General features: G+C 47.6%; 1 protein-coding gene across 6 annotated transcripts in view; it reads left to right on the top strand.

Annotated features, from left to right (window-relative positions):
* The window catches only part of MEI1 (meiotic double-stranded break formation protein 1), a 52,032-nt gene that overhangs the window by 4,382 nt on the left and 21,176 nt on the right, over window positions 1-26,474 (top strand). For 4 of the 6 annotated variants that reach the window (XR_012905863.1, XR_012905862.1, XM_075935992.1 and 1 more), the window contains exons 4-20: window positions 2,027-2,100; window positions 2,749-2,854; window positions 3,855-4,058; window positions 5,783-5,913; window positions 6,428-6,542; window positions 8,330-8,446; window positions 9,240-9,339; window positions 12,379-12,513; window positions 12,857-12,971; window positions 14,738-14,829; window positions 18,059-18,200; window positions 20,724-20,835; window positions 21,893-21,953; window positions 22,652-22,749; window positions 23,466-23,640; window positions 23,723-23,870; window positions 24,361-24,645. Coding sequence is in view for 4 of the 6 variants with exons in the window: in XM_075935992.1 (XP_075792107.1) it covers window positions 2,027-2,100; window positions 2,749-2,854; window positions 3,855-4,058; window positions 5,783-5,913; window positions 6,428-6,542; window positions 8,330-8,446; window positions 9,240-9,339; window positions 12,379-12,513; window positions 12,857-12,971; window positions 14,738-14,829; window positions 18,059-18,200; window positions 20,724-20,835; window positions 21,893-21,953; window positions 22,652-22,749; window positions 23,466-23,640; window positions 23,723-23,870; window positions 24,361-24,645 (2,210 nt within the window). In the remaining 2 variants the exon portion in view is untranslated. The remainder of the gene's footprint in view (window positions 1-2,026; window positions 2,101-2,748; window positions 2,855-3,854; window positions 4,059-5,782; window positions 5,914-6,427; window positions 6,543-8,329; window positions 8,447-9,239; window positions 9,340-12,378; window positions 12,514-12,856; window positions 12,972-14,737; window positions 14,830-18,058; window positions 18,201-20,723; window positions 20,836-21,892; window positions 21,954-22,651; window positions 22,750-23,465; window positions 23,641-23,722; window positions 23,871-24,360; window positions 24,646-26,474) is intronic. The other 2 variants (XM_075935998.1, XM_075936003.1) reach the window with 2 other exon arrangements.

Here is a 26,474-nt window from a genome sequence, read left to right as displayed (position 1 = left end):
ATTTAACCAAACTTCACTGTTAATGTGTCACTGAGTACCTTAATACTGTAAATGGAGAAGAATATGTTCCATAAAAGCATAACATGCTTCAAATAAACCACACAATGAAAGCAAGATAAATCCACAACAACCCTTCATAGAGTATTAAACAATATACCCTGCCTTACACCATCCTATGTGTATTACCCTCATAATAGCTTTCTTGTCTGATTGTCTGCTGGAAAATTTTTACCTCTTAAGTCAGCTTCTATACTCGTGAAAAACCCATCATCTAAGTATGTCAGAAATTGCTTTGGTTCTTCATTTTACAGAAGAGGTGACCAACAAGCAGAAGAGGTTGTACAGATTTTTTTTTTTAAACTGGGAAAGCAGTTGTCTTGCTTCATGCAACTCACCTGTTGCTTTGTTAGTAAAGTAAAAATGATGTGCAAATGGCATTTAGTGAACCTGGTTTCTTGTTGATTTCCGTTGTTTCTCTTCCTCCTTGTCACTAAGGAAAATGGAATAAAGTTTTCTCACAATTACTGTGGCCAAAAATAATAGGTCTTAAATTGGTGCTGAGGAGATGGAAAAGTACAATTGGGATACCAGGCTGTAGAAATAGGAATTGATATGCAGAATAATCACAGCAAGAGTAAATAACACCTGGCTCTTATTTGTAGATCTCAAAGCCATTTACAAAAGAAGTCAGTATCATCCTATATTTGGGGAAAGCTGGTTTGCTAATATTCTGCCAGCAGCAGAGCTGAGACTGGCCTCCTGAGGCATAGTTCAGCTCCTTTCCACTAGGCTATTACAGCCTTTCTCTAACAGGCCCTTAGGTACTATTGAAAGCCTAGGCCTGCTCAAGTTATATCCGGTCATCAACTGTGTTCTGATCTAATCTCCGAAAAGAAGTGTGGGGAATGTGCTCTGTGCCCTAATCATGGAGTGTGTTTGTGCTTCAAACAAGGGAACAATTCATTTCCAGCCTGATAGCTCTTCCTAAATTGATATCCTAAGACTGAATTACTTGACTTGAAGTTAATTTCCTTATAAACAGACTGCAGTCACTAGTGCAGGGTTTATGAAGACTTCATTACAGTAAGATCAAGCTGGGGCACAAGGGGTATCAAAACCCATAAGTGGAAATGCAGAAGTCATCTTACTTTTACCGAATTCACTGCCATGAAAAATGTGTCATGCACTGTGGCATGTGGTATTTTCTGTGCTTTTTTTATACAGCTTTCACAGGGAGCCTAGCATGTGTCAAATTGGGTTCTGGCCAAAAAGGGAGTTGCAGGGTGGTCACAAGGTTATTTTAGCAGGGTCCAGCGTTGCCATCCTTACTTCTGCACTGCCTTGAGAGCTGAGCAGCAAGAGGGCTGTGATTGTTGGCCAGGCACTCAGCTCTGAAGGCAGCAGGCCATTAGTAGCAGTTCAGAAGTCAGGGTGGTAATTCCATACCATGCCATCCTTCTTTCTGCGCTGCTGCTTTCAGAGCTGGGGTAACCAGAGAGTGGTGGTCCCTGATGGAGGGCCCTGCTCTGCAGGCAGTAGAGCTGAGGTAACAGTGGCAATACTATGCCATGCCATCTTTAGTTCCTCACTGCTACAGGTGGTGTGTCTTCCTTCAGAGTTGGGCTCCCATCCAAAAGCTGCCGCTCTCCAGCTGCCCAGTTCTGAAGGCAGTGCCACCAGCAGCAGCAGTGCAGCTGTAAGGCTAGTAATACCACATTCGCCCCTACAGTAACTTTGTGACTGTCCCCCCTACAACTCTGTTTTGGGTCAGGACCTCAACAGTTACAACACTCTGGAATTTCAGATTTAAATAGCTGAGATAATGAAATTTATGATTTACAAAAAATCCTCTGTCTGAAATAGATCAAAATGAACCGTGAATTTGGTAGAGCCCTATTTATAAGCACCCACTTGGGTGTTAAACACATACTTCACCTACTCATGTGTCTAGTAAGCTCTGTGGAAGATGTGTACTGAGTAGACTCTGATATGTATTGTTGTTACTGTTCCTGTTTCCTCTGCTCAGTTCTGGTGCGACTTGTGGCAGAGCTGAAGTCAGAGCAGTATGTACACTATGTGTTGGACGAAAGCCAGGAAGAGGTCAGTAAAGAATATTTCCTTGTCCTCTTTGGTCCCCCAATGAACGTGTGGAAGATTGCGCAGTATTTTGATTGGGCTCTTTTGGAATATCCTAAATGCTGTCATTGCCTTCATGACTTTGGAAATGTTAACATCTGCCCTGGAATTTTTATCATCCTCTTCCTTCCACCATGGCAATGCGGCATCCTCTGTGGTTTCTCTTTCCCTCCATTACTGCTGTAATACACGGGCAGTTTTCTAGACTGGAGCTGCTTGGCAGGCCTGCTCTCTTCATGTGTGCTTTCCTTGTTGCCAGTTTCATCACAAAATGTCAGACTTTCCCATGACACAGAAGCTTGGGAGAAAGCGGAGATGTGGGGAGAGATAGTTAGCTCCCCCGTCCACTACACATCGGCTTTGGGGGTGCAGCAGCAGGGCAAAAACCAGGAGTAAATTGAAGCTGGGAGATTTGGTGGATGTATTTAGGTACAATTATCAGGAAAAACAAAAATTTTCCACTAAAATGTATTCCTAACAGTTAAGAGGGTTCCACTGACTTAAAAGGTCCCTTTTCAAGGGATTCATTGCACTCTGAGGGGAGTTCAGTTTTGCATGTGTTTCCATTTTGGGTCACTTCCTTATTGGTGCTTTGTTTTCTTCCCTCCCCAGTTATCTAAGGCAGCAACCATGAGAGGGAGCCTGCCTACATTTAATTTACTGGGAAAACTGGCAGATGCCATCCCGGGCTTAGCTGATATATTGGTGATTGAACACAGTGAGTCATGCTTCGTTATATCATGGTAGTGTAACCCCTCCTGTTGGCTAGCCCAGTGTGAGGTTATTCAGCATAGGGGAAGTGTTGTGACTTCTTACACCACTGTGGGAGGCTAGGCCTGAGGCTGCTTGGTGTGCTCTGCGTTGTGTATTGTGTGTGTGAAGCTCAGACCAGACTCACTCAGACAAAGCACCAGGAACAGGCTTAATTCTGTAAAAAAACATAGAAGAGGAAAACAGTTCAGCAGCCCCTTCTCTCAGCATGCAGCCTGTGTACTGCTTCTAGCACAGTCCTTGATGAGTCCCTGCTGGGGGCAGAGGGCACATCCTGGCAGGAACTAGGAAGTTCTCCCAACATGCCGCAGTTTGTAGTCCACAACTTGTAGTTCCCAGGGCTGCTGCTGAAGCACACTGGACCTTGGGCTACAGTGGCATTTAGGGCTGTAACTGAGAGAGTGAGACAGACTACCCCGAGGTCACAAAGTGAGTCTGTGGCAAAGGTATTGGACCCAGTCTCTTGAGTTCCTGTCCAATGCTCAGCCATAAGACTGTTCTACTTCTTCTGTCCAGTTTGGCCTGTTGAAGACCAGCCTTAGTGGGTAGGAATTTGGAGCTTTGTTTGCCTCTTGGGAGACATGCATGTGATTACACTTTCCCAGGTGTCCCTTCTCCAAGGTAGGGTTGTTGGTTCAAGCATGCTCAGCCCCTGAGCAGAGGGTTGGAGGGATGTATTCTTAGGTGGTTTAACTGTGAGCCCCTCTGGACAGTTGTTCCAGCATCACTCACTTCTCAGAGAATCATAGCAAGTAGCCCCTCATCTCTAAATATAAGACTCAGGGAAAGAGTGGTCAGTTAACATGTGTTAGCTAATTTCAGTCTAACTCCGACCTCTTTTTGAATGGATAGGTCTGTAAAATGCTTGTGGAGGATTTTGCAGGGAATGAGCCGGATGATTACCAGTGTTTTCGCTCAATAGTGGGCATTGTTGTTTACCTCTCTAGGTAACTTAATGGAACACCTGCTGGCAGGCTTGATGTACCCCAATGAGGGTGTAAAGGCTGCTGTCTGCTACCTTTACGGCAAGCTGTACTCTTCCCCCATCAGTTCAGAAAGGCTGTCAGTGTACTTCATAGAGAGGCTGTGTGATCTCTTCCTGGCTACCCTAGGGAATGCACAGACAAAGGAACTGCAGGTTAACTGCATGGGTAAGACACCTCAGATAATCTCTCCATTTTTCTTTATCTTTGATAGTTGGGTGTCCTAATGTGTGTGCTGGACTCAGGATTGTTCCTCAGAAATCTGAACGTGCAAACTGTCAGCTGGCTGGACTGTTCCATAGGTGATGAACATACTTGTCCATAGCTGCTGGTCCCTTCTTTTACTGTATAACAATTGTTCATCCAGCTCCACTGCCAAACCCTCCTGGTATAACCAGGGAAGCAACACATCCTGTTCCATCTTGTTGCTGGAACCTCTGTGGTACCTGATGTAACTGTCTCTGAAGACTCTCCTCCCCTTCCCCCCAGACTGTGGCTTAACCTGTCCCAATTTGACTGTCATTTTCCTGGAAATCAAGTAATTCCCTAATGTTAAAGTGACTGATTTCAGCGAGGTATGTAAGCAACCAGTCGACAAGCATATGCTTATTGGATAGTCAACTAGAAACTCGACTAGTTGCTTGCTCCTTCCCTTGCTGCCTCTATCAGAGAGAGGCAGCAAGTGGGGGGGAGCAGGAGCCAGTCCTGGGAGGAGCTGCCTTACAAGCTAGTTTTCCCCTCTCCCCCACAGCACCATCTCCCCGGGGGAGGCAGAGACTTAGCAGGGACCGGGTGTGAGCCGGGAATCAGCTGACTCAGCTCACGTCTGGTCCATCCAGCTGGCAGCTCTTAATACATTTAAAAGGCAGAGCTGCAGTGGAGTTATCTCCCAGGGCCAGGCACTACCCCCACTGCAGTTCTGCAGTTCCTCCCATCAACTAATCGATTTGTCGATGGAAATTCCATTGACTAGTTGATGAGCTGATTAAATGCCATTTAACATCCCTAATTTCAGCTCTATATACAATCAGATAGGTTGGTTTTATGAAGTGGCTATATTGAGTCTGAGAAATGTAACCTGGAGCTATGAAGTGTTTTGTAGTTCAGGCTGAAAATCTAAAATGGAGATTGGCTTCCTTTAGACTTCTGAGTGATGCAGTCAGAAGCTGTCTTGTATGCAGTGTGCCAGTTTTGGCCTCACTCACTCAGCTCAAATGCACACCACAAAGCAATCTTGTAGCAGACAATTCTTATGAAAAGTTCATTCAAACAACCTGGCTACATCACTTCTTCACTTACATTGAAGTTTTGCCTACAGAGTTCCTTGATTATGATTTGCATCAGGTCATGTAACAATGTACCCAACGTATTTATAATGTGCTACTTGTGCTAGTATCTTTAAACTTGCTGTTGTAGAAAGGGTAATATTACAGAAGGTGTGAAAGCAGGTAGGCAGAATGGATATCAAGAGGTGTGAAGAATTAGTAATAGGATGTGGGGATGAAACTGGTGGTTGGGTCACTGACTCCAACTCAACAGAGAAGTGACGGGTTTTGAACTGCACTTTAAAAAGGAGTTGGAGGTGAGGGTTCAGACAGCAGGAGTGGATCAGATTTTCTGGAGAGATGGTTCACAGGCAACTAAAGGATTCACTGATGGAAGAGGGAATGGAGAGAAACTCAGAAATGGCAAAGAGGAAAATTGGAGTGGGGGCAGGATGTAAGACATTGATGGATGGTAGAAGTAGTGAGCAGGCCCTGAATGTAAGCAGAAGGGTTGTGTCAAGAATACAGAAGTGGGTAGAGTCAGTGGTATGTGTCAGGAGAGGATGCGGTGGTGCTCACGCCTATCTCACTCCCAGTTTGCTGTTTGTTCTTTCTCTCCCTGTGCAGGGTTGCTGAAGGAGCTGCTGAAATCTGACCATTTTGTATCTGTTATAATGAGCAGCTCAAGAAGAGGGGCAGATTCCGAGAATAATGAATGTTTGGAGGGAGAGAACCCACTGCCGTTAGTGCTCAAAAAGGTAATTGCTGAAGAGGTTACCGCATCTCACAACATACCCTGGGCAAGCGTCCAGTCAAATTATCCATTACTATGAGGTGAATTATCAATAAGAACAATTATTAGTTGAATTGGTTCAACTAGCCTCATCTTGTCCCCATACTGATCAATGTCAGATGCTGCCCAGGAAGGTGGAAACTTGCGGTAAAGGGCCAGTTGTTCGATAGTGCATCAGTAGTGTCTGGAATTTCTTCCTGATCCCAGCTACGTTTGGCTCATCTCCGAAGCATGAGGATCAACATAGCTCTTGTAAGCGTTACCCTGGCTAACGTGATTGCAGAGCTCTTCTTAGTCATGGGCTTCTTGGATGTTTTCCTTAATCTTGCTAAGTTACTATTTTGCCATTGCAAGTGTTACTAGAAAGTTACTTAATGAGATTTTTTTTTTAATTGATCACTTTCAAGAGCCCTCTGGGAATTTCCTGATCACATTTGTGGCTTTGATTTTTTTTTTCCTTCATTTTTGCTTCCTCACAGCTGTTGCTGTCCAGAGACGAGATGCTGCAGGTGGCAAGTGTTCAATGTATGGCTGCCGTGCTCGTGCATTCTCCTGTCAAATATGCTCCTGCCTTTATCCATGCAGACATCCCAGGTAAAGAAATATGATCATGCCTGGTATGGATCGAACCTCCCAAATCTGGGACTCTCTGGTCCGGCAACATCTGTGGTCACGCAGGGCTGGATGACCCTGGCTGGGGAACCCCCAAAGGTAGCAGGGCTGGCAGCAACAGGGTGGCCTGGCAAGGGAGCCCAGGGCAACTCCTGATGGCAGTGGGTGGGCAGCCCCGCTGGGCCAGTGTTAGAGGGTCAGTGGTAGGGCGAGGAGCTGGTAGCAGGGCAGCCAGCAGGGGAGCATTGACCTCTGCTTGTCTGGCAAACTCCCTCATCTGGGACTGCTCAGGCCCCGAGGTTGCTGGGCCAGGGAGGTCCAACCTGTAGTTCTACAGTGTCTTCCTCTGGCATACCTAACAGCGTACAGATTGTGCACATAGGGAAATTAGCTCTCATCATGAAATACATCCATCTTTGAGCTAGCCACCACAGCCATTCTGTACCAACAAAAGCCACCAACAGTATTTTAGGAAGAGAAGTGAAAAATAAGCTCCCAGTTGAAATTATAGGGTGAATTTTAAGTAAGCAGAATGCAGTGTCCTGTGTTGAAATTTGGACAGATCATCAGGTCTAAGCGTACGTTTACACTGCAACACTATTTCGAAATAACTAGCGCTATTCTGAAATAACTTCGTCTACGTCTACACAGCAGGCAGTTATTTCGAAATAGTGTCAAAATACTGTCAAGCTGGAGGACTTCTTACTCCAACTCCTGTAACCCTCATTGTAAGAGAAGTGGGAGGAAGAGTGCTCTTTCTTGGACTTCCTGCTGTGTAGACTGCCCCAAAAGCCGAAATAAGCTATTTCGACTTAAGCTACGCAATTGACGTAGCTCAATTTGCCTAGCTTATTTCAAGTTAAACCTTGCTGTGTAGATGCACCCTAAGACTCCTCTTGGAAAAAGTGCCCACGACGAATTACATGTTAGCTGTAATTGGCAACACTTCCAAATGTGCAGCAGTGCTGAGAGGCATTGGTCCAGTAGTGATTCAGAGCATAGACCATCATTTACCAAATAACCTGCAGCATTTGTATTTTCCTTTGATGTTTCCCATCCAAAGACTGACCCGGCCCAGCCCTGCTTAGATTCTGCATTGTCATCATATTACAGCCCATGGCAGTATAATTGCAGAACCCAAAGAAGCCAGCTTCTGTCCTGAATTAACCCTATATCATCCCCTTGATTTCAGTGGAATTGCACAGAGTGTAATTCAGCTCACATTTTGGCCCAGGATGCCAACCCAGGGAGATGTTAAACTTTCATTTCCCCTCTGCAGAGGAATTAATCACTTTGATTTTGTGCATTCCCCTTCTCTGGATGTGTAAGAGTTAGGAGGAGAGGTCACAGCTGCTGTAACAAAGTTGGCTTTATATCCCTTCAATCATGTCAAAGAAAGTAGCCATATTTCAGGTGTTTGCTAAGTATATATTGAAAGGATAGCAGCCCACCTGCCTTCAGGATCCTTTAGTCAATTTATTTTGAGGGTGATGAATCCATCATTTTCCTCTGTTCTGCCTACCTCCTTTAAAGAGTCCTGAATCACAGGAGTCCTCATTTTGGCTGGGCAGAGCTGGAAACCCTTTTTCCCTCAGGACTCATCAGTGCTGAGCGCTACTGTTAAAATAGTATGGCAGGGGTGTGGGAACAGGAACACGTTACTCCCAGTGAAAGCCTCTACAGGTTTTCTCTGGCCCCTTTCCCTTAATCTAGGGGCAGGTGGTCCATGGTGTGTGCTGTTTTATTAGGATGGTTTTGTTTGTTTTCAGAATTCCTGTTTGAGCGTCTCGCCTGCACCAGTGAAATTCTCCTCTGGTCAGTTTATTGCTGCCTGCTTCTCCTAACTGAGGAGCGGCTTTTCTTTTCCAAGTGTCACACAGTCTATGGTGGGTCCCTGTCCTGCCAAAATTGCTAAAGTATGGGGGATGGGATTGGGATTTCAGAACCTTTTACTGCAAGGTCACTGGTCCCAGTCAGGTACCTAAAAACTATTCCCGTACCATGCTTGACTGGAGACTTCCATGGCATAGTTTATGGTGTGTCAGTCCAGTTCCTGATGAGCCTGTGTCCACATTACAGAAGCCATTGGCACAGTTAACGTTTACTGGAACATTGCTGGCAGACTACAACTGGCCAGGGACTGAATAGGAAGACAGAAGCTGATTTCCCCATTAGATTGTGTCTATATTTGAGCTGGGAATGTGATTCCTAGCTTGAGAAGACATACTTACCCTAATGCTGCTTGAGTCAAGTCAGTGCCTAAAACCAGCAGTGTGTCTGCATGGGCACAGGCGGTGGCTTGGGGTAGCCACATGAGTGTATCCAGAGGGGTGGGTGGGATTGTTCTCGGGTGGCCACCCTGAGCAGTCATCCAGGTCACTGTAGCCATGCTGATATTTGTAGGTACTAGCTCAAGCTACACCTACGTGAGCTGGGAATCTCACCTGCCAGTTCAAGTGTGGTTGTGGCCTTGATGAGTGGCAGCTGAGACATGCTGGCAGGGAGCAGAGCGTATGGGGTACTGTTTGCTGTCACGGCCTATGCCCTGCCAACGTCAGCAGCACAGAAGATCCTCCAACCATCATCCCCCTTTAAAAATGTATCCCCCACCCCTATTGTAACTCTTCCTGGGGTTTTGGTGTGTGCGTGTTAAAATCATGAATGCATGCTCTTCTGCAGGCATCGAGTCTGTGCTGAGAAGCCTGAAAGGGATCCTGAAGCTGAATAATGTGGAGCTGCACAAGCAGGGACTCTTGCTGTTCACTGAAATACTGAATCGGTAAGGGACCACTCTCCTGCTCCCTCACATGTCACTGAGTTCCGGGGCATTGTGAAGGCCAAGGGAGAGCATCTGTACCCCACAGAAGGGCCAGCGGGCAAGTTTCAGATAAAACTGACTCGACCACATATCACACCGCACCTACCAAAACAGCTGCCCCACAGTAGCTCTCTTGGCAGTGTCAGCAGAGAACTGATGGGCTGAGTGAACTTTCCTCTCAACCTTGGAAAAGACACTTCCAGGCTCGGACAGAAGGCCCCCCCAGGGCAGGTGGGGAAAAGGAAGTGGGGCAGGAGATGGGGTCAGCATATGTGAGTAGCTCTGCACTGCTTGTGCTGTTCTATGGCTAAACAGAGAGCACAAACTCCAGGCCTTTCAGTCCTACACCTTTCACTTTGGTTAAATTTTGCATAGAAAAGAAATATGCTAAAATAATTAATTTGTTTCCAGTTGCTCTCCTCTCTTCTTTTCTGCAAAAGAAGAGGATTCATGTAGTGACTCTTTTTTAAATCCCCCCATTATTTCTTTACCCAGTATTTTATCCTTTTTTGGGGAGGTGGGGTGAAGTTCCCCAAGCTGAATTTCTGTATCAAAAAAATGAAAAAAGTGATGCTGTTGGCACAGGATGGTGCTGGCAGTGTAGGATTTGTCAGGAGAGAAACCAGGACATGGGAAGAGAATACATATGACTCAGAATACATAACTCTGTATTAATCATTGCAAATGGAAGAGAGGATAATATTTTGCCAAGCTAATGGCATTTTTAGTGTGTGTTCTTGTTTGCTACGCTTTGAAGTACAGTTTTGCTTTCAGATCTGTTTTGTGCTGGGGAAAGGGATCCCATCAGTGATCCTCTGGTTTTTGCTCTCTGAGTGTGGGTTGCTGCATTGCAGTAACACCACCTCCTCTCTCCCCCCGCCCCCCACTGCAGTCACTGGCCAAAGGGGAAGTTGAACACAGGAATCCATCTCTTGGGAATGCACTTTTTTGGAAGGGTTACTGTAGCCTGGGATAGCTCAGCAAACTTCACCTGCAGGAGTGTCAGCACAGGAGGAGCAGTGAGCAGAGTTTGGAACCCAAGCACAGATGCTGCCATTTAGACCTTTCCTCCACACCCAGGTTACATCATAAAGTGCCCCAGTGCAGTGATGTTTGTGCCCGCAATCAGCAGAGAAGCATTTCTCAAGGATTAGTGTTTTAAACAAGAAACTAAAGTTAATTCAACAAAATAAGAAAGTAACTGGAGGAAAGTGGGGTTGAATGCATGGAGACCAACCTTCCCAAAACCATTCTCCTCACCTGTCTCCCAAGCAGCTGTTGCAGCTATTCGCACAGCACTTACCTGAAGCAGTCATGCCCAGGCTGTGTGTGCATGCGTGCTCAGCTGAAATTAATCCTTTTTTACTGACAAAATACTGCTGCTGCACCACTCATGCTTACTTCTGGCCTTTTCCCATTGGTAAAGGCCCCAAGTGCTGAATGCTGTGGCATTGAAGGCTCTGGTGTGTTCTGCAGTGAGAAGGTCAGGTAACCAGAGCTCTCCTTTTTCAAGAGCCAGAACCTTTTCTGAGGCTTAAAAAAACAATGGGTTACATTTATGTAAATGATTACTTTTCAAGTTCATGGCAGCATCTGTGCTTCCTCGCTCCATTCCACATTAAAAGTGCCACAGTATTGCAAGGGGAGCTCTTTTCTTGGCATTTCCAGCCTCTCCAGAAGCAGGACATTTATTTTCTTATTTAAAAATGTCCATGTTCAGGTAAGCATTCAGGTTCCAGAGTGTTGAGCATGGTGTGAAATCCCAGGTAGATAAGTTCTTTCTCATGCTAGGAAGGCTGTTAGGAAGTTTTCAGATCAGTGTCTGCTGATCCATTCAATTAACCATCCACATTTTTGGGTTTTCTCCAAACCTTTTGACATTAGCCTGTCAAGCATGGTGCTAGGATCCAGCCATAGCAGAGTGATAGAGAGCACAAATGTTTTGACTGGAGACTACAGGCAGTCCCCGGGTTACGTACAAGATAGGGACTGTAGGTTTGTTCTTAAGTTGAATCTGTATGTCAGTCGGAACTGGCGTCCAGATTCAGCCGCTGCTGAAACTGATCAGTTTCAACAGTGGCTGAATCTGGACGCCAGTTCTGACTTACATACAGATTCAACTTAAGAACCCCAGGCATCCCCAAGTCAGCTGCTGCTGAAACTGATCAGCGGCTGATTCCAGGAAGCCTGGGGCAGGGGCTTCCTATAGTCAGCCATTGGTCATTTTCAGCAGCTGCTGACTTGGGGACACCTGGGGCAGAGCAGCTGGGGTGCTGCTGGGTTGGTCCAGTGGCGCCCAGAGCGGCGCTACGGGACCAACCGGCAGTGCCCCAGCTGCTGTACCACAGGCGTCCGGAGGAAAGCCGCGGAGCACGGGGGCAGCGGGACAGCCCAGACGCGCCGTGGCTATCCTGCTGCCCTCGGGCTCCGTGGCTTTGCTCCCCGTCCCCCTGGTCTGCAGACCAGGGGGACGGGGAGCAAAGCGGCGGAACACGCGGGCAGCGGGACAGCCCAGATGCGCTGTGGCTATCCTGCTGCCCTTGGGCTCCGTGGCTTTGCTCTGCTCTGCTCCCCGTCCCCCTGGTCTGCAGACCAGGGGGACGGGGAGCAGAGCAGAGCAAAGCCGCAGAGCACGCGGCCAGCTGACAGCCCAGACGCGTCTGGGCTGTCCGCTGCCCGCGTGTTCCGCTGCTTTGCTTCCTCTCCCTGGTCTGCTGGAGACCAGGGAGAGGAAGGGCCTCGTTCGTAACTGCGGATCCGACATAAGTCGGATCCGCGTAACTTGGGGACTGCCTGTACATGAAATTCATGGAGAGTAGTTATCTCAGCACAATTCCAGGACTTTGCTGTGTGACTTCAGGTAGCATGGCCTGCAGCTGTAAGACTTAATGTCTTTTGAGAAATAAGGACAGAACACTGAGGGCACCTTATTTTTCAATACTCTTTTCAAGCAGAGGTGGTGACAAAGCCTTTCTCAAATGCTCTGTGTCCCCTTCTCAGGCAGCCAGTGGAAATAAAGTTATTCACAAATCCAGCCATGTGTAAAGATGCAGTTGGTGTTCTTGTGGAGGCAGTAAAATGTCCAGTGCTAGAGGTAGCAGCTGAGGCTGTGAAAGCTGTAGCAGCTATGCTGAGGTAAGCAGGAAGGGATCTGGTGGGCTTCTTTCAGATGTATTTTGGATGTGACACATCTATCTTATCAATGTTTGCCTCTTGAGATCTACTCTTATCTGTCCGAATCCATCCCAGTTGCTTACAGACCAGTTACAGGCTGAAGTCTTTGATCCTGTGTAATGTAGCTGCACCACGCTTTGGTTGGAGTGAGCTGGTGAAGGTGTGCTGCTGTCAGTCAAGTCTTTCTTTGTGCCGACCTTGCTCTGAAACGTGATCTGCTCGGGAGCCCTGTCTCCAGCAGGGAAAGTCCAGAGGCTTCTTCCAACTCCCATGCTGCTGTCTTTCTTTCTCCCTGTCTCTGCAGGAAGGACCACTTGAGTTGCCCCCCAGTGCAGTATGTAGAGTTGCAGAAGCTGATTGAGACTGTGCTGAAGCGTTGCGCTGACCTCTCACCGCCACTCATTAGCAGGAGGCCTGCAGTAAGTCAAGGAGGTCCATTGTTGCTCCTCAGCAGGGGTGGGGGATAATGGCCTTTGTGTGTTTCTGGGCGTATGGATGTCACACACACTTCCCCCTTTTTCCCTGGGTGGTGAGCAGCCTTCAGGGATCCCTGAAGTTCCCCTCTATTCCGTCTCCGCTGGGAAGGCTTCAGATCCTCCCTAGTTGGGGAATGCTGGATACAGGTCACTCTAGAGGCCATTCTTGCTTCTGCCACATCAATGGAAATGTGGGGAGGTTGGCTAAGAAGTGCAAAGCATTTCGTCTCTCAGGGCTGAGTATGCTCCTTCGGTGGTGTCGTCAGCTCCAAGACAGTTCAAGCTCCCCAAATTCAGGCTCCTTCCCAGCATGCTTCCTCTTTCATGTTTATTACTGGTGATGTTCCCCACTCTGCCTTTAAGTCAGAGGTCACATTCTGTGGTGGTGATCCTCCCCCCTGCTCCCAAGAGAGCTGTCAGCAATCATTTGGATTTCAAATCTGCTCTTCTTCTCAGGAAGGGGAATTGGGCAAAATACACAGAGGTATATCTGAGGAGGGGGAGAAGGAGGAAGGATTCCAGGTGACTGACCAGAAACACAAAGGTTAAGCCCCTCTCTTTTAGAACTATATGCATGTGGGTTTGAGTCTGAAGTGAGAGGAGCTGCTGGCTGAACCATAGGGTTGTACAGGTAGGTACTGAATTTTCTCTAGATTTGTGCAAGGTCTGAGTCATTTGGCATCTGTTGTTTTTGTCTTATCAGTTGGGGAGGCTATCAAGTTGTTTCATGCTGCTTGGTTAGATGTCAGTCTGTTTGCTTTTCTTGAGCTATGAGCTCCGCTAGCACTAAGGAATCTTGAGAGGGGAAACTGGGCTGTGGAAAAGAAACCAGGTATTGACTCCTTTTGACTCACGAAAGGAGAAAATGATCCTGCTTGTTATAAGGTGGAAGGGGTTTCAGCATCAGATGGGAAAAGGGCTCATGGACACGGAGTTTTCAGACTGCTCAGGCACCAATTTGTAAGGGTTTTTAAATGTCCACTTGGAAGGAATTTAGAGAAGAACAATTCAGATGCTTAAGGGCCTGTAGAAAGATCAGAAGAGTCATATATGTCATTGCTCTCCACAAATGACTAACACCCTGGTCTTGCAACTGAGGAGGGGCAGTCTGACTCCTGTGCTCCGGTGAAGCCCTGATAAGTAAGTGGGACTCTGGGAGCTAGGGGTCTGCCCATTCAGTCAGCTGCAGGATTGGGATCTAAGGAGGGCTATAACAATCTACAAGCTACTTGAATGAGGAGGAGGAATTGTTCAGGGCTGTCTGAGAGGCAATGAGATGAAACTGAGTTTAAAAGAAAATTAAAGCTGAATAGTGATAGACCATCTTGTTAGTCTTTAAAGTGCTACATAGTCCTGTTTTTTGTTAAAGCTGAATAGTTTTCCCAGGGCAGTGGTGGAAGCCCCCATTCCCTGAGCCATTTAAAATTGGGCCAGACAGACCCGACCCATGGTATTGTCCATTTGACAAGGTATTGTTTACTAATAGATCTTTTCCATCTCTAACCTCAATTAGGAAAGTGCAGATTGATAACATTGAAGGAACCCATCTGTGGATGAAATGAGTTTCATTATAGGTTTTATCCCCCACCCCAGCTCTGGTTGGTTAGATATTTTTTTGGGGAAAGCGTTATTTTATAAACACAAGCTCTTGAGGATATGTCACTGTTTCTGTTATTTAACGGCGTGATCATTTCTCCTTATTCTCTCAGAGTCACCCAGGGCACAGCACTCAGAACAAAGCGGTGTTGCGACATGGGCAGTTCCTGCTCAGCTCTGTGGAAGGCTTCAGAAATGCTTGTAGGTGAGGAGATACCTGGATTTCTGAGACTCCTGGCTCTGTCCTAGTCTACCAGCGAGTGAATCCCTCCCCCACATATCCACTCTGTGCCCAGGGAATGTTCCTTATCATCTTCCTTCAGCACCATGAGAAAGTGCTGTATATGCTCTCTCAGCACAACTTGTGGAAGGGCTGCTGTTTGGTGTGACTGCCAGCTGTTAGCCAGACACTAGGGCAGACTGTCCTAATTAAAGGGATCACTGTTCCCTTTAAGCCACTAGAGTGGATGTATTCAGTCAGTGGAGTTCTCCCCATGCCTGTGCTATCCAGCTGTTGAATGTGCTAGTCAGAGGCCAGAAATGATTTTTTTAATTAAATGTTTTGGTCAGTGGGGCGCTCTAGAAACTGGAGATTCAAGTTTTCTGTTCAGCCACATACTACAATATGTAAGTCATAGGCATTTACAAAGTCTAGTCCCCCTCTTGGTGACTCTGCCCAGATGTGGAAATCCCCTCTAAGAGAGAGCGGTATCTCTAGTGGCCTGTTTAATCCTTGGTTGTGAGATGCCAAAGGAAGGGGGATGCAGTCCCAGTTTGGATGGTTTTGTGAATTGCATGTACCCCATTATGTACCCCTTAGAAACTTGCCTGAGACCCACCAGCTCATGTTGGGTAAAGGTCTGAACAGCTGTTAGAAAATAATAACTTCTGGTCACTAACCAAATTTGGTGGCTACACTAGTGGAAGGTTGCATTTCATTTCCAGTCTTCTCATTTTAGCCTGCGCTGAAGCAATGCCTCAGTACGGTGCTAGGGGGCGCTGTGCTGCTATAATACTGTTATGTAGATGAGATGCAAAAGTGGGATCTTGACCGCTCATGATCATTGTTAATGATCAAGGCTCAACAAATGCCCTCGCCCACAGCGAGTAGATTTTATCAGCTGGCGAGTGCAGGGGCAGGCTGGCCAAAGCCTGCACTATGGGCGGCACGGCCCCATCCGATCCACTGGCTGGCGGAGGAACGGAGCGCCGCCAGGAAGGGGGAAGCGCAGTGATTCCCAGCGCCAGGCTGCCTGTGTGCAGCTCTGGTGCGAGGAGGCGGGGCATGAGCCAGAGGGCGGGACGCCGGCAGATGCCAGGACGCTGGCGTGACATGGCCCTGCTGATTTTAAAGGGCCACAGCAGCTCTTCTCTGGCTGCGTGGCCCCGAGAGCTGGCAGTGGCACAGCCAGGCCCTGCCCCGCCAGCTCCAGTCCTGCCGTGGCCCCAACCCCCTCACTGGTGAGAGACCGCTCCCGGGCGACCACCCTGCTTGCTGCACCCGCCCCGCGCCCCTTTGTCGCTGCACCGCCCGTTCCCCACACCACCCCTGCTCCCCGGATCCCCTGCTCTCCCTCTTCCCTGCAATTCTCTGGCTCTGCGCTGCCCTTGCACCCTGCTCCCCTCCGATCCCTGCCCCCCCAACTCTGTGCTGCCCATTCCCTGCACTTCCCCTAGACCCCGATCCCTCTGCCCCTGCTGTTCCCCGCGTCCCATTCCCCGTGCCTCCACCGCACCCTGTGTCTCTCTGGCTCTGTGCCTCCCGTTCCCCGCGCCACCCCTGTACCCCCCCACACTGTTCCCTGCACCCCTCTGGCTCTGTGCTGTCCCTGCACCCTGTTTCCCCTGTGGGTCGGGAGCGATGGGGTCCTTGTCCATAGGGAGAGGCTGGACAGGGCAGGGAAAAGGCTGCTGTGATCCAGCGGCGAGTGAAAGGGGGAGTTCACTTGCAGCGCCTTTGCCTTTATGGAAAAAAACAAATGAAAATGCTACTTGCTATTTATAGGGCTAAAATGCCAGGACAAAAATGAAAACAAAAAAAACCCCATTGCAAAATACAAATGTGTAAAAGACAACAAAAAAAGGGGGGGGCAGCCAAAAATGTTTTTCTTGGGGCAGCAAAAAACTTAGAGCTGGCCCTGGGGGAGGGGAAGGGGCTGAGCTGGACTGGACTGTGGGGAGGGGAAGGGAGGGGAAAAATATGGGGAAGGGGCTTGTGCTGAAGGGAGGAGGTCAGGAGAAGAAGAAGAAAGGGGAAGGCACCAAGGCACAGGGGTGCAGGAGAGACAAATGCCAGGGGGCCAAGTGCAGACAATGAGGTAAAGGGCAGGAGGGAAGGTGTCAGTGGGAGGGGAGACAGGGTGCTGCTGGGAGAGGAGAGGGTAAGGGCACTGGGGGATAGAGGGGGAAGAGAGAGGTGCTAGGAGAAGGCTTGAAAGAAGGGGTGGGCATGAGGAAGGTGGGGATGGAGCAAGTCGTGTGAGGGTACCGGGGCATGAGGGGAACGGGGGCAGAGGGTGGTGAGCGGGTGGGCATCAGGGAAGAAGAGAGCAAAGGGGGAAGGGGCAGTGAGGGAAGGGGAAAGTACCAGGAGGGTGCAGGTGCCAGGGGATTCTGGGGGTGAAGCAGAAGAGCAGACACCTGCAGGGGAGGGACCAGCACCAGAGGAGAGAGGCAGGGCAGGTGTGTAGAGGGAGGTTTTAGGAGAGGGGATGAGAAGGGGTATTTCACATGATCAGAGTGGGGCTACTGGAGGAGTGGGCACAGGGGGGAGAGAAGGGCTGTTGGCGGGGGTCAGGTCTCAGGAAGGATGAGGGCAGTGAGAAGGGCAGGAGTCAGGACAGCAGAGGAGGGTGAGGAGTTGGGGGGCAGCAGGCACCGGGGGAGCTGATGGAGCAAGGGGAGGAGACATGGCAGCAGAGGGAAAAGGTAGAGGTTTATGAGATATTTATTAATAACTTATTAGTAATTACTGTTCTTATTCTTATTAGGAATTTATGCTATTAAAAAAACACTTGGGGGGGGGGGTGGCGAGTCCCTTTTTTGTCTGGCGAGTAGGGTTTTCCAGAATTTGTCGAGCCCTGTTAATGATTCATTAAATACCCTGTGACATTTTTATAAGAGTTGAGATGTTTTCTCTGGTGTTCAGACCACATTCCAAACGGGCTAAATACATTTAACCAAACGGTATTGTCTCTTTGCCCCTGCAGCAAGAATTTCATTTTCCCCTTTCCCCCTCTGAAATACTGTTGTGTGGTGTCGCTGGCTCAAAATGTCTGTCAGGATTCACCCAAGACAGCTCTTGTCACTGTCTGATCCCTGCACATACAGCGTGTAAAGTGCTCTGGGTACCTTCCGGTTCTAGAGATGTAACACATTGTGGCTTCTGCAGAAAGCAGGAAAATGCATTCTCTGATGTCCATGTGTGTTTCTAGGTTAGCTGTGGAATGTCAAAGCAACCCATTGGCTCAGGAGAATGCTTTCACTGCTCCCGGCTCTGAGAGCGAGAATACTCTGAGCAGCTTCTCTGAGTTTCTGCTGAGGACTTGTGACAGCCTTTGCATCCCCATAGTCATGGTAGGTCGAGACTAGAACCCACCCTGTCCCTCAGGCGGGATGAGAGGGTCACCCAAGCATGGTTGATTGTTGAGAGAAAATTGTGTGGGAAGGAGAGAAACCACACATCAGACTCATGCAAGGGCAGTTGTAGACATATCCTGACTCATATTGGGCAGCCCTCAAATTATTTTACTTATTGGGAACAGTAGAGACACGAGAAGTCTGTTAGCTGTTTTCAGGTATCTAAAAGAGTGTCACGAGGAGGAGGGAGAAAAATTGTTCTCCTTGGCCTCTGATGATAGGACAAGAGGCAATGGGCTTAAACTGCAGCGAAGGAGGTTTAGGTTGGACATTAGGAAAAACTTCCTAACTTTCAGGGTGGTTAAACACTGGAATAAATTGCCCAGGGAGGTTGTGGAATCTCCACCTCTGCAGATATTTAAGAGCAGGTTGGATAGACATCTATCAGGGATGGTCTAGATGATACTGGGTCCTGCCGTGAGGGCAGGCGACTGGACTTGATGACCTCTCGAGGTCCCTTCCAGTCCTAGTGTTCTATGATTCTAAGAGAGGAGTCTATAGGGAAGGTGTATGAACTCAGAGCTCTACCTGCACTCCACAGAGAGGACAGGAAATGTCTGCAGACCATTCAGTCTCTGAAACAGCACTCCACCCAAATGATGTAATAAATGACAGATCTTGCCCTTGCCGGCGGTGATGTGTGTATGAATAGCTCTTCCTCTTCTCTCTTGGGGCCTGCCACTGACCTGACAAGCAACCTCACTTGCAAGCTCCTTTTCATATAGGCTTATGGAGTTTGTTGATTGTCCTGTAGAAATTGCAGACACAGGACATTATGGAAGCACATAGCTCCTTAAGGCAAGGAATAAAGTGAAAAGAGGCATGTTGGACGCCTGCGTCCTTCCTCCCCCATTTGGGGTTTGGGTGCTAGGCTTCTGAGGCCTGTTTGTGTGCCAGTTTGGGTAAGGGGAGTGCTGGGCCCCTCCCCCAGTTATACCCATAACTCATGCCAGGCCATAGGACCTGTGGCTTTCTCTCTTACTCTCCTTCCACACAGCAGTCAGACTAGAGGCCAGAGTCAATAACGCCCTCCTGTAGGGCAGCGTGGCCCAATGGCCAGAGTAAATAACTCTGCCATCTTCCTGCAGGGCATTGTGGCCTAGCAGCTAGCGTCAGTAGCAACACTCCCTTCCTGCAGGGTAGTGTGGCCTAGCAGGTAGAGTCACCAACAACAATGCCCTCTTCTTGAAGGGCAGTGAGGCCTAGCAGTCACAGTCACAGAATTGATAATCATGCCCCTTTTCCATAGGGCAGTCAAGCCTCAGGTCCAGAGTCATTGTGGGTGTAGATCCCCGCATTGGGTTAATGGAGATGGGGTTCATAGGGGGACCCAGGCCCACCTTCTCCACCAGGTCCTAGACCCTGTCAGCAGTGGAGTGGTTCATCACTAGCTCAGCATGGAATCTCACCAAAACACACCGAGCTCCTGCAGAACAACTCTTCCCCACCGGGCTGCTTTCTGTCAGCCTCTCTGGTGCAGTCCTTCTCAGCTCTTCCCTACAGACTGGGGGCTTCTTCTGCAGTTCCCCACTGACTCATCTTGGTCCATCTGCAGCTCCTCCTCACGGGCCCCTGTAGCATCTCCTTCCCTATTGGCAGTCAGGCCTTTATAGTTGCCTCCAGCTGAAGCATGCCCAACAGGGCTGTAGAAACGGGGCCTTATCAGCCAGATAACCAGGATTAACCTTCAGAGTCCCAGTGTGGGGTTGGTACACCGCGTCACAAAGCAGCGGATGCACATAGGTTTGTACTGTGTTTTCTTACAAACCTATCACTACACTCCTTACAGACTAAGGGCGAGAATGAGCAAAGCACTTAAGTGCTTACATCCATCTCTGTTCAGCAAAGTGCTTAAGCATGTGCTTTACGTTCTTTTAAAAGGCTATTAGCCAGGGGATAAAATGGTGTCCTTGGCCTCTGTTTGTCAGAGGCTGGAGAGGGATGACAGGAGACAAATCGCTTGATCATTGTCTTCGGTCAACCCTCTCTGGGGTACCTGGTGCTGGCCACTGTCGGTAGACAGGATACTGGGCTAGATGGACCTTTGGTCTGACCCAGTACGGCCGTTCTTATGTTCTTATGTGGTAACAAAGCACACACATAAGCGCTTTGGTGAGTTGGGCCCTCGGTATCTGAACATGAATACCATTTACAGTGATTCCGTATAGAATAATAATGACAGAATCCACCTTATGCTTCAGGGCATAGGCTGATTACAAACTGAGACCAGGAAGAAATGTTCTCCTTGTTGTAGAGTCGTGCACAGTTGGAAACAATTGTTCAGAGAGGGAAGTTGTTAAATCTGTCTCTGAAGCACCTGCTCTGAGGCAGGATACTTGCTGTCAGCAGGCTTGCTGGAACAAGGGCTGTTTTACTTCATTCCAATTTGCCTGGCTTTGTAACCATTCCTGTGGGGTGTGCTTTTCATTTCCTCTCCCTGACCATTTCTTCTCCCCACAGAAGCACTCAGAAAGGATTTCCAGCCCAGCTCTGATGGAGGTTTTCATTTCAGCCCTCAGCACCCTGTTTGCTGTTGTACCGAGCATGCGTGAGAAATTTTCTAGGAAGCTGGGTATGCAGATTTCTGACATTGTATTCACTTTGCTTCTTTACACAGTGAATAACTATTCTATCTGGGAAACTTCTTTCATGCTCCTGGATATGATTGAATCAAAGAGCTTAATAAGATTTCACACAGAACCATTTATTTGAATAAGACTAGCTTCTGCACTTATATTAACTAGGGTTAAAAACAAGATCTGCGGAGTGCTGGAAGGGAACTTCATATTTTTCTTGTGACGCCTCCAGAATTGGCTACTGTTGGAGACAGGAGAGCAGACTAAATGAATCCATGGGCTCGTGGGCTACGTCTACACTCGTGTGATCTTGCGCAAAAACTCTTTAGTGCAAGAGTTCTTGTGTTAAAGTAATTGGGCAAGAGAGCGTCTACACTGGCATGTGCTTTTGCGCAAGAGCATCCTTGCCAGTGTAGATGCTCTCTTGCTCAAGAAAGCTCTGATGGCTATTTTAACCATAGGGATTTCTTGCGCAAGAAATTCATGTTGCCTGTCTACACTGGCCTCTTGCTCAAGAACAGTTGTGCAAAAGGGCTTATTCCTGAGCGGGAGCGTCAGAGTTCTGGCGCAAGAAGCCCTGATTTCATACATTAGAACGTCAGTTTACTTGCGCAAGAAAACGCGGCCAGTGTAGACAGGCAGCAAGTTTTTGCGCAAGAGCAGGCGCTTTTGCGCAAGATCGTGCCACTGTAGACACAGCCTTAGTGTTTTATTCCCTATGTATTATCTGTCGTCTTTACTGCCTGTGAGGTAGAGATCCAGAGGAATTCACTCTCATCCTGAACTAGCATACCTGGCTGTATTTAAATCTTCTTTCCCACAGAGTCTGTAGACCCAGTGTATCACAGATATGCTCCTCTTTCCCAAAACTGGAAAGGTAATTTGCCCATGGAACCTAAAAGAGAATGAGTTTGGCAGATGCATTCTGTCTGGCGTGACTTGTCATGTTTGCCAGCTGTAGCTTTGAAAAGTCATAGGTGGTTGGTTGTAACATGGAGTCCGGCATTCTGAGCTTTCATGATGTGATTCTCTTCCCTCCTGATTTCCTTCTAGCATCCTCTTCTTTCATCCGACTGGCACTAGAACTAAAGGCCAAATTCTGCACTGGACAAAGGTACTGTTCTCTATATTGAAACTAAATCAAGAGTTTCTATTTGAGAAAATAGGAACTATCCTGTTCTTGCAGAAGAATTAAATATGAATGGATCTGAAATACCCTCTGCTCAGTTGGGCCAGCACTATTCTTCTTTGGTTGAATGACCTAGACAGTAATTGAAAAGGAAAAAAGTAGGTGGGTGGAGATGGGATGAGAAACTGATCATGCCATGGAAAAATGAACTCCAAATGCCAAACTTATTTTAAAAGATGCCCAGTAAGGAACAGGCTATGTGGATTCAGTAGATAGGTGCTGTTTGTGATTACCATTGGGCAGGGAGTTGATCTGTGCCTGGGAATAGATAGGCAGGTGGCCAATGAGACACTAATCTGTGTGTGGGGTCTCAGTGAGAAGTCCTCACAGCCAGGGAAGGAAGTGCCCCTGTTATTCTCAGCCTGGTAGGTAATTTTTTGGCCACACTTCAGTGTTAACCACTGGAACACCCTGGCTCTGGTAGCTCTTTACTGCAGTGCCCCTGATTATCCTGGGGCCCCAAGCTCTGGATGTCACATCTTGACAGGAGATGCTGTGTGCCGTTAGCTCTTGACCTTAGGCTGATACTCTCCTGTCAAATAAGCACAGGGACCCCTGAGTCTGGAGAGGATGTATCAGCCTAGCTTTCCGGTCTCATGATATCTTTTTGTTCTCCCTTCAAGTAACCCTGCTTTGAATCAAGCCTGTTCTATCTTCCTCTACACCATGTGCCTCAGCCTTCATTCAGCTGCAGAGAAGATCAAGAATTCTTCCCAGGAGGGCAAGTTTGAGGAAGGAGATAATTTAATCTGGTTCAGATTGGGAGGGCCCAAGCTGCCAGGGAGGCGATGGGGGCTTTTCTGAACATATTTTCTCCACACTCAAAACCAAACCATGAGCCATTTCAAAATCCATTCCTGCGGCCGCAGCCAGTTTGCCTAAGGATTTGCCTGCGTGGGGAATGTACTGGCATAACACGGCTGGAACCGTATCATGTAGTTTTTTGCCATGTCAGTACCAGGAATAAAAGTGGTCTTTTCCAGTTTAGTTGCACTGGTAATTTCAAGCCCTTAATGAAAGGAGTGTGTTGGTCTCTGACTCCAGTTCTGGATGAGAGCAAGTTTCTAGGCAAGAAAATCACTAACAACACAGTTGGCACCAATTAGCATCTCTGCTGATGGCCTCAGCAGATTGCCAAGGACTGAAGGGGCTGCAAAAGCAGAACTCCCTTTTCATCCTTAGCCATGGTTCCACCGTGTTGGGATGAGGCATGTAGAGTAGGTTTGCACCCAGAGAAGCATGCTTTGCTGCTGTTTGTACTATATCTGCTCTGGGGATAAATGAAGGACTTCAATATTTCTCAGCCAGATCCCGTCCTGAATTTTATACCCCTGACTTTCAGGGAGACAGACCCTATGCACGCCTCACTTCAGACCTCTCTGTTTTTGCTCTGGTATTCCTGAGTATTGTCTGCCCTTGCTCTCGTTTTGTTCGTAGAACAAGAGATGTCTGAGCTTCTGCAGAGGAGCCTGCCCCAGTTAAATTGCAGTGTGCCTGAAAGCCTCGCCCTCCTCTCAGAAACACCAGATCCCTTCTGTTTAGATGAAGCTCTTCGTAGCCACCAATATAGCCTCCTGCTCCTCTTGTACTTTGCCTACACCCTGGAAGACAGGTGAGAAGGGGGTGCCCTAGACAGCCCTATGTGCAGATACCAGACAGTGTGACCTGTTATCATTGCTCTTTTCCCTTTGCAGGTTTGTTCCAGAGCCAGAATTATTCTCAGCCATAAGAAATTTCCTTCTATCCGTGCAGGACCAGGGAGACTGTCCTCCTCCTTATGTCCTCAGAGCTGTTCTCTACCTTCTGGCAGTCTGTCAAGACAAAAGCGAAGCCTTGGACTTGGTAAAAATGCTGATTTCATCACCACTATTTAGAGTTTTACATTTTTTATCTTCTCTTCCCCCAGTCCTAATAAAGTGATTGTGTTTGATGGTCAGTGAATAGACTGGGGGAGCTCACCCCATGAATGCTCTCAAATTATTTAACTGAGACATTCTTTGGGATATGAATTAAAAGTTGTGTACAAGTGGGCAAGTCCTGTGAGTGCATGTGAATGCTGTTGCATTCCGTCGCTTCAGTCTCCTAAGAGCATCAGCGGTCCCTGCAGTAGGCTTGGTAACATTTCCTTGTGGCTTTTTTGCTGATTTAGAGCACTGAACAGGTAGCTTACAGGAGGGTTTTTTTTTTAGACTTTGTGATTCAAACAGATTTCACAGGGACTGTATTTAGTTGGTATTGATGGGCTGCTTAAATAGGATATATAATTACACTTCTCACAATGGGGTCTCGTTAGCTTCATCTAGTGGCTATTTTTGTGTCTGTCTCTTGTCAGAGTCCCCTGTGTGCCATAAGGAGAGTCCTGGAGAACACCTCAGATCTGGATTCGGTCTACACTCATCATCCTCTTCTGCTTAAATTCTTCCTGCGTTACTCTGAGCTTATGGGCAGATTCGGTCACCAGATCCTCCAGTTCTGGTTTTCCTGGGAAGACTACAGTCAGATTGAGACTGAAGATGCTGTCTTTGGCCTTTCCTCTGGGTTGCCTGAGTATCCAAACAGATTTACCACTTTGTTTCACATCCTGAAGGGAAATTCCAGTGTTTTACTCATTTTACTGGTATGTGACTTTCTCAAGGACAGTTTGCCATCTGTGGTCCTGAGTCACGAGAGCTCTTATGCACATGGATGAATGCTTTCTTGAATTGGGGCCTAAATGAGTAGTCTTATGCGTGCATAAGTTGCCATAGACAGCATCTGATTTGTAAGGAGGTTCTGGGGGCTCAAGCAATAACAATAATATTGTTCCTAGAACAAAAGGGCATCATTTGGGCAAGGTCATGTGTGTGGGAGGCCATTTTGAAGAACAACATGGAGTCCTCCGCATAGGGTGCCTTTGTACATACAGTACGTGCAAGGTCATACCTTGCATACATGTGTAGAATTGCATGCTTTACTATAAATGTCACAGCCTGCCACTGAGAGGAGAGGGTCAGTGCTGTGCTCCAGCACAAATTAAGCTGTGGTCAGAAACCACACATGCATATCTGACATGGAAAAGTGGAATTGTGGGCCTTGGCTGTACCTGCCCAACCTGCCTAGAGGGCCTTCGGTGACCCAGGTAGGGAGAGAAGCCCATCATAAAGGTGCCGTGTAATTGGCGCCTGCTTATACACAATACAAAAACATTGACACGTACTGCAAACCCCTCTCATACCTAAACACACAGCCAGTTAATCTCTTGTAGTAGCTTGGCAAGAAGCTAATCTGTTAACTTGTGGGCCCTGATTTGCTATTGGTGGATAGGAAAGAAAGGGAAGAAGAAAGAGCTTGGAAACTGGTGTGTAAAGAATAGAACTGAGGGAATATACTTATTAACTAGGAGATGTTTCTTTGTGCTACTCTCAGAACTGCACACAGCACCCAGGTTTGTGCTGCTCTTGCAAAAATGAAATCAGAAGTCCTTGGGATCAATGAAACAAGGTCCTCGCTGCAGTTGGAATAATGACCTAGATCTTCAGCTGATGTAAATCAGTGTAATTCCACTGAAGTCAGTGACACAATGTCATAATGAAAGGATCAAGGCCTTGGTGGCTGTATAGGAGAGTTCTTTGATTAGAAAAAAAGATAAATTAGCTTTTCACATAGCAGATACATTTAACATCTTGTCAGACAAATCCATATGGCCTGTATCTGAAAGGAAAGCATAACTGTGTGTTTTTTATTTCTTCCCAAACCTGATAAGCAGGGCTTGACAAATTAGGCAATCTACTCGCCCATGGCGAGTAGATTTTAGACCAGGGGGGCCACGCAGCGCAGTCAGCGCATGCGCAGTGTGGTCTGTGCATGTGCAGCGTGTGCGTCCGCACAGGTGGCAAGCCCTGCTGATGAGGATACTATATGTTTTTCAGAATAGAGACCTGTTTCATTACAACAATTGCTAAGCTTTTAGATAAGGTAATCGCATGCTCTTAGACAGCCTTTCAAAACAATTATGAAATAAGGTAAGCTTTAGTATGAGTAGGCACACACAGGGTAGCGTGCAGAGGACTTGAGGTGCTGGTACACCTGGCCTATTCTAAGATACTGCAAAATATTTTATTCTTCTTTGAGTGCTTGCTCATGTTGATTCCATTTCATGTGTGTGCGTGCCCATGTGCATAATTAACAGAGGTTTCTGCCTTGGCAGTATCTTTAGGGCTGTCTGTGGTGCTCCCATGCGGTAATATATTAGGTGCCGCCAGCCCTGCACCCTCACAGTTCCTTCTTACTGTGTGTGGTGGTTTATCAGAGCCTTTCCTTGCTTAGCAAGGGCTAGTGGTGGTTTTGTTTTTGTTTTGTCTCAACAGATTTTGGGCCTTAAAGCCTTTGTAAATAGTTTATTGATAGTCGGGGCCATTCTTAGGGAGATGTGGCCTGGGATGCTCCCTCCCCCGCGGCCTGCATTGC

This window comes from Pelodiscus sinensis, chromosome 1, assembly GCF_049634645.1.
Source record: "Pelodiscus sinensis isolate JC-2024 chromosome 1, ASM4963464v1, whole genome shotgun sequence".
Classification (NCBI taxonomy): domain Eukaryota; kingdom Metazoa; phylum Chordata; order Testudines; family Trionychidae; genus Pelodiscus; species Pelodiscus sinensis.
This window is presented reverse-complemented; position numbering and strand designations above follow the sequence as displayed.